At 37.0% G+C, this 13116-nt stretch overlaps 1 protein-coding gene across 2 annotated transcripts in view; it reads right to left on the reverse strand.

The window, feature by feature from the left end:
* Positions 1–13116, reverse strand: part of MYCBP2 (MYC binding protein 2) — a 324065-nt gene that overhangs the window by 252774 nt on the left and 58175 nt on the right. For both annotated transcript variants that reach the window (XM_043997409.1, XM_043997408.1), the window contains one exon: positions 12408–12623. In XM_043997409.1, coding sequence (XP_043853344.1) covers positions 12408–12623 — 216 coding nt within the window. The remainder of the gene's footprint in view (positions 1–12407; positions 12624–13116) is intronic.

The raw sequence follows: 13116 nt of genomic DNA on the forward strand, positions 1-13116 counted from the left end.
TTCAATATTTGTTTACACTGGATTTTTAGTTCCAAATGTTTCTTTTCTCCCCCCCCTCTTCCCAAGACGGAAAGCAGTCTGATATAGGTTGTATATGTACAGTTCCATCAAACATATTTCTACATTAGTCATCTTGTGAAAGAAGAATAAGAGCACAAAGAAAAAACCTCAAACAAGAAGGAGAAAAAAAAAAACAGTCCAAAAGTAGAAACAGTATGATTCAATCTGCATTCACAATTCACAGTTCTTTTTTCTGGATGTTGAGAATATTTTCTATCACGAGTTCTTTGAAACTGTTTTGGATTGTTGCACTGCTGAGAAGAGCCAACTCTATCCCCATTGTTCATCATACAATGTTGCTGTTACTGTGTACAATGTTCTTCTGGTTCTGCTACTATCAGTCAGCATCAGTTCATGTAAGTCCTTCCAGGTTTCTCTGTACTTTTCCTGCTCATCGTTTCTGACAGCACAATAGTATTCCATTACATTCATATACCACAATTTGCTTAGCCATTCCCCTATTGATGGGCATTCCCTCAATTTCCAATTCTTTGCCACCACAAAGAGAGCTGCTATAAATATTTTTGTACATGTGGGTCCTTTTCCCTTTTCTAGGGTCTCTTTGGGGTACAGACCTAGCAGTGGTACCACTGGGTCAAAGGGTATGAACAGTCCCATAGCCCTTTGGATATAATTCCAAATTGCTCTGCAGAATGGTTGGATCAGTTCACAGCTCCACCAACAATGCATTAGTGTTCCAATTTTTCCACAGCTTCTCCAACAGTTATTATTTTCCTTTTTTGTCATATTAGCCAATCTGATAGGTGTGAGGTGGTACCTCAAAGTTGTTTTAATTTGCATTTCTCTGATCAATAGTGATTTAGAGCATTTTTTCATATGGCAATAGATAGCTTTGACTTCATCAGAAAATTGCCTGTTCATTTCCTTTGACCATTTCTCAATTGGGGAGACAGTAATAAGGATTTAAAAAAAAGGGAAAAGTTTGAGGGAAAAGATGAGTTCATCTTTGGACATTTTGAATTTAAGATGTCATGTTCAAGATATTCAACAGGCATTTGGAAATGCAAGAATGGAGAGAGGTCAGGGCTGAATAAGATCTGAGAGTCATCAACATAGAGATAATAACTGAAACAATGCGAGCTGATGTGATCCCAAATGAAACAGTATATAAGGAAGATACAAGGACAGAGCCTAATGAGATTAAGTAAAGTATACTGAGAAGCAGTGGTCACAGGAAGAAGGGGGAATTGGAAAAAGCAGAGTCATGAACACCTAGAGAGAAGAGAATGTCAAGAAGAAGAGTGATAGATTCTGTCAAAGACTTCAAAGAGGTCAAAAAGTAGCGAGAAAGGGGGCGGCTAGGTGGCGCAGTGGATAAAGCACCAGCCCTGGATTTAGGAGTACCTGAGTTCAAATCTGGCCTCAGACACTTAACACTTACTAGCTGTGTGACCCTGGGCAAGTCACTTAACCCTGATTGCCTCACTTAAAAAAAAAAAAAGATTAAAAAAAAAAATAAAATAATATTTTCTTTGGTCCCTTTGGTTTGATCAGCTAAACATGATGGATGGGGTTTGGTTGATGAGTTGGGGATGAGCAATGAGACTGGTGTTTTTCCTCCCCTCTAAACTGCCTGTATTTTTTGTTTGTTTAGTTTTTCCAATCACTGATATGTAATTTATTCTGGTATATTTTAAAAATCTCTAGTCTTCCTATAGGTAATTGACTTTTCATTTAATTAATTTTCATAAAACTTAATACCTGAGTTTGAATAATGAATTTCTTTGGTACATGTTCTCCACAAAGAATACAGAATTTGTGGTGTTATTATTCTCAAATAGTAACTCACACATGGACAACAAAACGATCCTCTCTGAAGGAGAGGTCCCACAGCACATGGCCTTTACACTCTACTTCCAACTTCCCCTTTCCGTCTATCATAATTTAGCTATACTCCTAAGAGCGAGAACATATATTTGGTTTGTAATGGCTAAAAGGTGCTAAACAGAGACAGAGATACTGTTTTTCTTGACAAAGCTACCCTAAAATGGGTAGTTATCAAGTTAAAAATTTGAACAGCAGAATCTAAAGCAAAGTGGCAGGAATTGGATATTAGGTATGTTTTTACCAATGTAGAGGAATAAGTGACTTGGAGTGTTGAAATAAGACAGGGACTTAAAGGATAATTGATGTTTGTTACTATATGGTTGAGGATCCTGCTTTTCTTCCAAAACAGGAACTTCCTCTCTCCTTGATATTTCACTTTCTCATAACAATGCCATTTCCAAACTTATTTTAAACTCAATTACTACTGTATACTGGAAGACTCAAGACTGAAAAAAAAAATAGTAGCAAATCCATCCCAAGATTAAAAGTTGTAAAAATATGCTTTCTTTACTAATATCCTCAAATCATATATTACACTCCTTCTGAGAACTTGACAGCTAAAAAAAGAACAGAAGAAACCTTCAATTCGGGACACCTTTCCTTTCTCACTATGAAAGATCAGGTTATTCACCTATGCAGGTATGACAGCTCTCAATGAAGTCAAAAGTAAGTTCAAAGAAAATAGGGAATCTGTGGCATTCCATAATGTAAGAGGTAACATGCTACTGTACTGAAAGAGCTAGCTGCTATTAGAATTTAGTTTCTAGAATGAAGCTATCCCCAGATTAGGGCATCAGGTCTTATATGATATCAGGCCTCATCAACTTAGATCAGGATCAATGATTGAATGGGGCAACTATTAAATTCATATAATAAGCTTTAGCCAGGACATTCATGAAACAGATGAAACTTTTTTCTCAGATTAGACAGTTTATATGTAGCATATTATCTAAGTGCTAAAAAGGATCTTTAGCCTAGTAAGAGATATAAGGAATGTAGTATGCCATAAACTTAACTAGGAAAAACCGTTATAAGGTACTAGACACAGGATACCTGGATCTACTACTAGTAGTAGTACTATTACTACTACGACTACCACAAAATAGCTTTATAGATTTGCAAAGCACTTTATAAATATTATCTCATTTTATCTTCAGCACTCTACAAATATTATCTCATTTTATCCTCACAACAAACCTAGAAGGTAGCAGGTATTCTTCTTATTCTTTCTACAGATGAGTAAATAGTCAGAGGGAGGCTAAATGAATTGACCAAGGTTACATGACTATTGTCTGAGGTCAAATTTGAATTGGGTCTTCCTGATGCTAGATCCAGTGCTTTATCCACTAAACCACCTAGCTGTCTGGCTGATTTCAACAAAAATGTAATAAAAGTCCTTTTTCTGGTAAATACTCAATAACATACCAACATTTCAATGAACCACTATTTAATAGAAATTTTTTTGAAAAAACCAAACCTAGCACTTATTAAGTCTCTGTGTAAGGCACTGTCAGGCTAAGTACTGCCAGGCTAGAGAGTTTGTGTTTTATCCTATAGGCAAGAGGAAGCCATTAAAAGGTTTAGAACAAAAGACTGACAAATCCTTGGGAAGATTATTTTAGTGGCTGTGTGAAGAATAAATTGAAGAATGGAGAAACTGAAGCAGTGAAACCATTAAGGAAAACATTAAAATATTAGAGATGAGAGGTATAAAGGTCCTGATCTAAAGTACTGCCTCTGAGTAAGAGAAGACATATGCAAAGAGGTATCATGGTGGCAGAATCTAAGAAGTGTGGCAAGTGATAAGACAATGGTGTGAAGCAGGGGAAAGAGTTAAGAATAAATCAATCAATAAGCATTTATTAAATGCCTATGATGAGTCAGTAACTGAAGATGCAAAGACCAAAATTAAACCCTTAAGGAACTTACATTTTAACAAGGAAGTGGGTACAACATATACATATATAGGCATATACAAAAAATATACCAAGTCACCTTAGAAGAAAGGCATTAGCAGTTGGAAAGACCAGAAGAGGCCTCTTGTAGAAGGTAGCACTTGAGCTGAACCTTGAAAGAACCCAGGGATTCAAAAAAAGTGGACAAAGGGACAGCTAGGTGGTGCAGTGGATAGAGCACTGGCCCTGGAGTCGGGAGTACCTGAGTTCAAATCCGGCCTCAGACACTTAACACTTACTAGCTGTGTGACCCTGGGCAAGTCACTTAACCCCAATTGCCTCACTAAAAAAAAAATAAATAAATAACAAAAAAAATAGACAAGAAGGAGTATATTTCAGACTTGGAAAATACAATGCCAAGACATGGAGGTGGAAGATGGAAAGTCATGTCATGAACAGCAAGAAAGCTAGTTTGGCTGGACTATAGAGTACATGAATAAGAATAGTATACAATAAGGGAGGAAAGGTTAGATAGGACAAAATTATGAAAAGTTTTAAATGTCAAACAGGAGCTAAGATGTTATCCTAGACATACTTTATGAAAGTAATTTTGGTCACTATATGGAGAATGGATTGAAGTAAGTAGAAATGAGGCAGGGAAACCAATTAGGAGACTACTTTTAACAGTATGGGAGAAGAATAAGAAGGGACTGAATCAGAGTTCTCTGGGAATGGAGATAAGGGGACAGATTTAAGAGATGTGATGAAGGTAGATGAAACAAGAATTGCCAATAACTGACTGGATATTTAGAAGGAGAGTGGGGAAGCAAGTGGGAGAGGATCTAGAAGGATGCCCTTGGATGCCCATGAGCATAAACACTTGATCACCATGTAGCTAGAAAGGAAGGAGAGCTATTATTCTATCTTTTCCTATGCCAAATCACTAAAAGAGGGAGACAAAACATAGACATGTGGTGACCAAGAAAGGGAAAGTCTAGAGAGCCCCAGAGATGGTACACTGAATGACAGGGCAGTCAGCTAACACAACCTTTCCAGGAAAACTGGTAGTATGGCTATACTGATTTGATTACTGAGCCCAGAAAAAGAGGTAGAAATCAGAAGTAGTTGGAGAAACACATGTGGGTATATGGTATATGAAGCATGTTGTGGTGGTCTGGGGCCAGCTGGTATAGTGTGCTAGCTAGCTCATTCACTCACTGGGATAGAATGGGAATTCTGAAGACAGATTAAATTCCCCTGTGACTGGGGACATTTTTCTGGCAGTCTGGTCCCAGGCTGCTATTTCAGGTAGGGAGAAGCAGTGTAATGGCAATGCCGATGGCAAGCTGGCTGGGATATTTGAAGGAGTCTACACCTCTGCAAAAGGAGACTGATTCAAAGGAATTGGGATATTCTAAATTTAAAGATGGAAGGGGACTCTGATATCAACTAGTCCTACCTCTTATAATTTCTGAAACAAATGGATATGTGCTGAGGATAGAAGTTCAAATGCAAGTGGCTTTATGAGAGTAAGTGTAAGTTATTTTTCCCCATTAAAATGTAAGCTCCTCAAAAGGAAGGGCTGTTTTACTTGCTTTCATTTGCATCCCAGCAATTAGCACAGTCCCTGGAACATGTCTATCTATAAAGCACTGCGCTACTTCCTAAAAGACAAAAATGAACAGCAGTTCACATTCTACTAAGAAATCACAACATGTACACAAACATGGGAGGAAAAGCAGATCAAAGAGATGGGAGAAGGGGAAAGAGAGAGTATTAACAACTGGGGATAGCAAAGAAGGTTTCACAGAGTAGGTACAAAACTTAAACCTGAGTTGATCCTTGAAGAAACAAAGTTCTAAGACATGGAGATGAGAAACAAACAAACATTTGTAATACCACAGAAAATACACACTTGGAGTATGGAATGTGTGGAAATATAGAGTGCAGAAAGAAAAAAGGGGCAGCAGGTATAACAACTAAGCACCAATATCTAATAGCATCAACTGGGAAGGGAAATTAATTACAGATTGTGTGGTTCTTTTAATTCAGGGAATCAAGAAGACTCAGCTAACAGGGATGTCCATTATCACCCCTATTATTTAATATTGTCCTAGAAATGTTAGCTTTAGCAATCAGAGAAGAGAAAGGAATTAAAGGAATTAGAATAAGCAAGGAGGAAACAAAACTATCACTCTTTGCAGATGATATGATGGTATACTTAAAGAATCCTAGAGAATCAACTCAAAAATTACTTGAAACAATTAACAACTTTAGCAAAGTAGCAGGATATAAAATAAATCCACATAAATCATCAGCATTTCTATACATGACCAACAAAGTCCAGCAGCAAGAGATAGAAAGAGAAATTCCATTTAAAGTAACAGTAGATAATATAAAATACTTGGGAGTCTACTTGCCAAGACAAACCCAGGAACTCTATGAACACAACTACCAAACACTCTTCACACAAATCAAATCAGATCTAAATAATTGGAAAGATATCAACTGCTCATGGATAGGCAGAGCTAATACAGTAAAAATGACAATACTGCCTAAATTAATTTACTTATTCAGTGCCATACCAATCAGACTACCTAAAAATTATTTTATAGAGCTAGAAAAAATAATAACAAAATTCACCTGGAAAAACAAAAAATCAAGAATATCCAGGGAAATAATGAAAAAAAATTCACAGGAAGGGGGGTTAGCGGTACCAAACCTGGAGCTTTACTATAAAGCGGCAGTCATCAAAACTATCTGGTACTGGCTAAAAAATAGAGTGGTAGATCAATGGAATAGGCTAGGCTCAGGAAATGCAGTAGTAAATGACACTAGTAATGTAGTGTTTGATAAACCCAAAGACTCCAGCTTCTGGGATAGGAACTCAGTATTTGACAAAAACTGCTGGGAAAACTGGAAGATAGTATGGCAGAAATTAAGCATAGACCAACATCTGACACCTTACACTAAAATAAGGTCAAAATGGATACACAGTTTAGACATAAGAGGTGATACCATAGGTAAATTAGGAGAGAAAGGAATAGTGTACCTATCAGATCTTTGGAAAGGAAAACAGTTTTTGACCAAACAAGAGATAGAGTATATTATAAAATGCAAAATGGATGATTTTGATTACATTAAATTAAAAAAATTTTGTACAAACAGAAGCAATGCATCCAAAATTGGAAGGGAGGCAGAAAGCTGGGAAACAATTTTTGAGGCCAGTGCTTCTGATAAAGGCCTCATCTCTAAAATATATAGGGAATTAAATCAAATTTATAAGAATCCAAGTCATTCTCCAATTGAGAAATGGTCAAAGGATATGAACAGGCAGTTTTCTGATGAAGAAACCAAAGCTATCTATTCCCATATGAAAAAATGCTCTAAATCTCTAATGATTAGAGAGATGCAAATTAAGACAACTCTGAGGTACCACCTGACACCTATCAGATTGGCTAAAATGACAAAAAAGGAAGATAATAAATGTTGGAGAGGCTGTGGGAAAATTGGAACACTAATGCATTGTTGGTGGAGCTGTGAGCTGATCCAACCATTCTGGAGAGCAATTTGGAATTATGCCCAAAGGGTGATAAAGCTGTGCATACCCTTTGACCCAGCAATTCCACTTTTAGGTCTTTTGCCCAAAGAAATCATGGAAGGGGGAAAGGGACCCACGTGTACAAAAATATTTATAGCTGCTCTTTACGTGGTAGCAAGGAATTGGAAGTTGAGGGGGTGCCCATCAATTGGGGAATGGCTGGACAAGTTGTGGTATATGAATACAATGGAATACTATTGTGCTGTAAGAAATGATGAGCAGGAGGAGTTCAGAGAAATCTGGAGGGTCTTACGTGAGCTGATGATGAGTGAGATGAGTAGAACCAGAAGAACATTGTACACAGTATCATCAACATTGAGTGTTGACCTACTGTGATGGACTATATTCTTCTCACCAATGCAATGGAACAGAAGAGTTCCAGGGAACTCATGATAGAAGAGGATCTCCAAATCCAAGAAAAAAAAAAAAGAACTGTGGAGTATAGATGCTGATTGAACCATACTATTTCTTTTGTTTTGGGTGCTGTTGCTTTTTGGTTTTTTTTTTCTATTTTGAGGTTTTGCATCACTGCTCTGATTTTTTCTCTTGTAACAGGATTAATGCAGAAATAGGATTAATGTTATTATGTGTATATATATGTGTGTGTATATATCTATATCTATATCTATATGTATAGAGATATATAGATATAACCTATATCAGATTACCTGCTGTCTAGGGGAGGGGGGGAGGGAGGGGAGGGAGGGAGAAAAATCTGAAATTGTAAAGCTTGTATAAACAAAAGTTGAGAACTATCTTTACATGTAACAGAAAAAATAAAATACCTTATACATAAAAAAAAAAAAGAAGACTCAGCTGTCAAGACATTAGATATAGACTGGTGAAAGTCAATCACCTGAGTGAAGGTTCTTTAGACAAACTGCAAATGAAGAAGCTGGTGCAACAGGAATGTGACTAAGGTTCACCAGCCCTTAAATCCCTAAATCTTGCCCTCAGGAGCTTCAAAGAAGAAAGTCTAATTAATAACCTGTAGATATGACAGCTATACTTGTATTTTTAAAAAACTTTCTCTCCTACCTCCCTCACCTCTTGTTCTCTCTTTTCCAGACTAAAAAGCCCCTACCATCTTTCTAAGACATGTTCTTCAGATCCTTTACCAGCTTCTTGATGGGTTCCAATTTGTCCATGTATCTCTTAAAATGTGGCACCCAGGATGAATTAATCAACAAACACTTAATAAGCATCTACTATGGGTTAGGCACTGGGGATACAAAAAAAAGCAAATTGAACACAGTGATTCAGTTAATCAAGACTTGTTCCACACAGAAGCAAAATTAGGTATATAAAACAAACACTACTTCCAAAGAAAAAAATTAAATAAATATTTGGAAAAAGCATTATTCTTAAGAATTAATTCCCTCATACATAGAATGAAAATATACATGAGAATTCACTAGAGTAGAGAACTTCTAAGGGTATTCTCCAGATGAAAAAGGCAATAATCCTAGTAGTATATTAGATGAAATGCTAAAACAGGTATCAAGTGATTTGGGTACTATTTCTAGCTCTTCAAATTCCTAAATACATAAGTGGAGAAGTCAATATTGATTGTTTTGAACACTTGCTTTAGCCAATCTTTAAATGAGAATACATTCAATTGAATTCAGGCATTTCCAAGCCACAAGATATTTATGGAAATGTTATTTACATATTTCATCATTGCAATGTCTTAAAATGACCATATTGATAATAACTCTTTACATGCAATTGTGGTTTCCATATGAATTCTGCATAGTCTACCTTCCCACATCAACTTCTTCCCTCATTATAGGGGACACAGACATATATCTTAACTTCCTAGTTATCTAGTCTATTCTTCTCCCATTACTTATTCCTCCACTCCACCTCAGCTACACAAAGGCCATAACCTTGATCCTGCCACACCCACAAGTGTTCAAATTCAAGAACTTTTCATTTTCTTTGTCTGAGAAGGGAAGAAAATAAGCATTTATTAAGCATCTACTGTGTTTCAGGAACTGTGCTAAGCATTTTGTAAATATCACCTCATTTGAACTCAAAATAATCCTGCAAGGTCATTGTTATTATGATCCTAATTTTACAGTTGAGGAAACTGAGGCAGAGATCAAGTGACTTGATCATGGTCACATAGCTAATAAGTACTGGAGGCTGGATTTGAATTCAGGTGTTTCTGACTCTATCTCATCATAGTCTTTAATCTTATCTTTTCCTCTCTCCCTAAATCTCAATCCCCAAACTTGATACTCACCATGATTTCTGATCCCTCTATTTCTCAGCTTAGTACTATATCATGCTATCAATCCTTCTGGCTATACTTAATCCCCTTTCCAATCTTGATCCCTTGATTAATTACTTCAACTCTATACCATACTCTACTCTTGAACCCCTTGTACCCTTGTTTTATTGCTGATCATGACTTGCCAAACTCTAATCCTAGATTACTCCCCAAAACCTGCCACTTTCACTTTTCCTCACATGTTCCTCTACAGACCTGGAAGAAATCACAAAACTGCTCACTGACTCCACTTCAGATTTATGTTATCTAATCTCAAGTGGGCCCTCATGACAAGGCAATCCTACTACTCTCACCTAATTAACTTTTTATATCCTACTTGCTAAAGCTGTTCTCATAAACTTTTATTTTTTTCCTTAATCCACCTACCCCACTACTGCATCCCCAACCCTCTCAACTGAGGACTTTGATTCATACTTTACCACCCCCTCCCCCAAAAGTAAGGACAATTGCTGACAGCTCCTTCTTCTGACCTCTTCATGTTATATCTTTGTGAGATCATCCCTCGCTATCTCTTCCTTCACTCCAGTCTCATGAGGTGAACCCATCCACCTCACAAGACCAACATCTCTATATTTCCATGGTCCCATCTCTTCCTATATTTGCCAGCAGATCACCTCTACCATTTTCCACCATCTTGTCTGTCTTCTACATCTCCCTATCTACTTGCTCCTTCCCTGTCACTTAAAAGCATGGCCATGTCTCCCCATCCTGAAAAATCCTTCGTAAAATGTACCAGGCTGGACAAATATTATCCTTTCTCTCTCTTGTTTTCAGCTGAATTCTTCTACTTCTGACCTCATCATTCATCTAAAGCTTTGACAAGCTTATGGTCAAATTGGATGGCCTCATTCTTCCTGACCTCTATACGGCATTTGGCACTGTCGATCATCTTCTTTTGAAAGTTCTCTCCTCTCTTGGTTTTTGTAACTCTGCCCTCTCCTGGTTCTCCTCCTACCTAACTGCTCCTTGTCAGTCTATTTTCTTGGATCTTTATCTATGATATAATTACCACCTGTGGCTGTTCCCCAAGGTCCTCTTGGTCCCTCTTCTCTTTTTTCTCTATACTCTGTCACTTGGTGATATCATTAACTTCCATGGGTTAAATTATCTTTGTACAAATGGTTTTCATATACAGCCGTAGTATGTTTCCTGATTTGCAGTCCCCCATTACCAACTATCTGTCAGATATTTCAAAGTGTATCTTCCAGTATGTACAAAATAAAACTTATCAGTCACTCTACCTCCTAGTTTCTGGGGACACCTAGGTGATGCATTACATAGAGCACAGGGCTGGGAGTCAGGAATACTTGAATTCAAGTCCAGCCTCAGACACTTACTAGCTGTTTGACCCTGGTCAAGTCACTTAACTTCTATATGCCTCAGTTTAATCAACTGTAAAATGGGAATAATAACACTTACCTTGCAGGGTTGTTGTCAGGATCAAATGAGATACTATTTGTAAAAGTGCTGAGCACAGTGCCTGGCACATAGTAGGCTATCCCTCCTGAACTTCCCTAGTGCTATACAAAGTACCACTATTCTTCTGGTCACTCAAGCTCATAACCCTGCTGTCATCGTGGACTCTTCACATGCTCTCATCACACATCCAATTAGCTGTCAGATTGTTTAGTTTCTTTCTCTTTAATTCTCTTGTATATATCCCATTTTCTCCACTTGCCCAGCTATCATCCTACTTTAGTCCCTTAACATCTCTTGCAGAGCCTTATAATGGATCTCTCTGCCCTGGATCTGTCCCTACTCAAATCCATTCCCTTCCAAAGTGATTTTTCTGATTGTGTCAATTCATTGGTCAATAAACTCAAATGGCTCCTAATTACCCCCAGTATCAAATATAAAGTCCTATGTTTGGCATTAAGGGCTTTCATAGCCTGGCCCCTTCTTATCTAATTAGTCTTCTTTAATGTTATCAGCAGTGCTCCAAACCACATGAAATTAAGCGTGCTTTATGACTGTAGTCACCATTTCCAGAACGTTTCAATATTTGCATATCTACTACTCTGCAATACAGTTTGCCTGATAGTTTTACCTGAAAAAGTATTACTACACATCTAATTTCTATGTGGCAGTCAAACCTTTATATGGTCTATTCTGTTAAAAATACTAAACTCTGATGGTACAGAAGGGTTCCAGGAAACTCATGATGGAGGAGGATCTCCAAATCCAGGAAAAAAAAAAAAAAGAACTGTGGAGTATAGATGCTGAATGAACCATACTATTTCTTGTTTTTGGTGCTGTTGTTTTTCTATTTTGAGGTTTTTCCTCATTGCTCAGCTTTTTCTCTTATAACATGACTAATGCGGAAATATGTTTAATGTTATTATATATATAATATATAACTTATATCAGATTACCTGCTGTCTAGGGGAGGGAGAAAAATCTGAAATTGGAAAGCTTGTATAAACAAAAGGTGAAAACTATCTTTACATGTAATGGGAAAAAAAATAAATAAAATACTTTATTTTTTTAAAAAAGTACTAAACTCTGATGAAGAAAATAAGGATACATAAGTAATTTTTAAAGGAAATAATTTCTTACAACATTCTTATTCTGTCTTATCTATTCACCAGCTTGTAGTTCAAAGCTACATCTACTACACAGGTGAAAGTTAACTTTACTGAAATGAAATAAACTCATATACTTTATGGAAAATCCAGTATGTTTTTGAAGCATGGCCAAAGTTGTTTACCTTGGGGAGCTTGACAGGTGGCTCTCTGGATTCTTCTTCTTCATCACTGTCTGAGTCACCGCTCTGCACAGAGCTCTTTGATGCAGCTGCCAAAGATGTTTCCTTCTTCTGCCACTCCAGAACACAATGGCGTACATTGCAATAAACGTTGAAAGCAGATGGATTGCTATGCAGCTTGATATCTGGTATGATAATTGTATTCTCCAAATTTTCAGACTGAAATGAAAAGACAGCATTTTTAAATTTTTACAAATGACTCACTTTCCTTTACCATAAAAAAAATAAATTAGACTATTAGTTCTTTTAAAAAGCTCAGTACCTACAACACTAAACTTGGTAGAAACAGCTTGAAGGAGGACCGTGGTCTCAAACTTAAATAATGAATCCCTGCTCGCTGCACACTGATTTAGAAAACCACAATTAACATTATCCATGTTATATTGTGCTTTTATTTATTTTGTTAAACAATAACATTTTAGCTGGATACCTCTGCTGTTGGGGACAAAAAGCTAGACTTGGAATCAGGAAGCCCTGGTTTCAAGTCCTGCCTCTAACAGAATGGAGAGGTAACTCTATACAGTCATTTAGCCTCTTGGTGCCCCAAATAATTCTCTAAAACCCCAAGCCTCTGGTGCCAATGTATATTGGCAGAAAGACTTATCTCACACAAATAAAATCATAGATTCAATAAAAAGAAAGGTAGATGCAT

Source organism: Dromiciops gliroides, chromosome 3, assembly GCF_019393635.1.
Source record: "Dromiciops gliroides isolate mDroGli1 chromosome 3, mDroGli1.pri, whole genome shotgun sequence".
Classification (NCBI taxonomy): domain Eukaryota; kingdom Metazoa; phylum Chordata; class Mammalia; order Microbiotheria; family Microbiotheriidae; genus Dromiciops; species Dromiciops gliroides.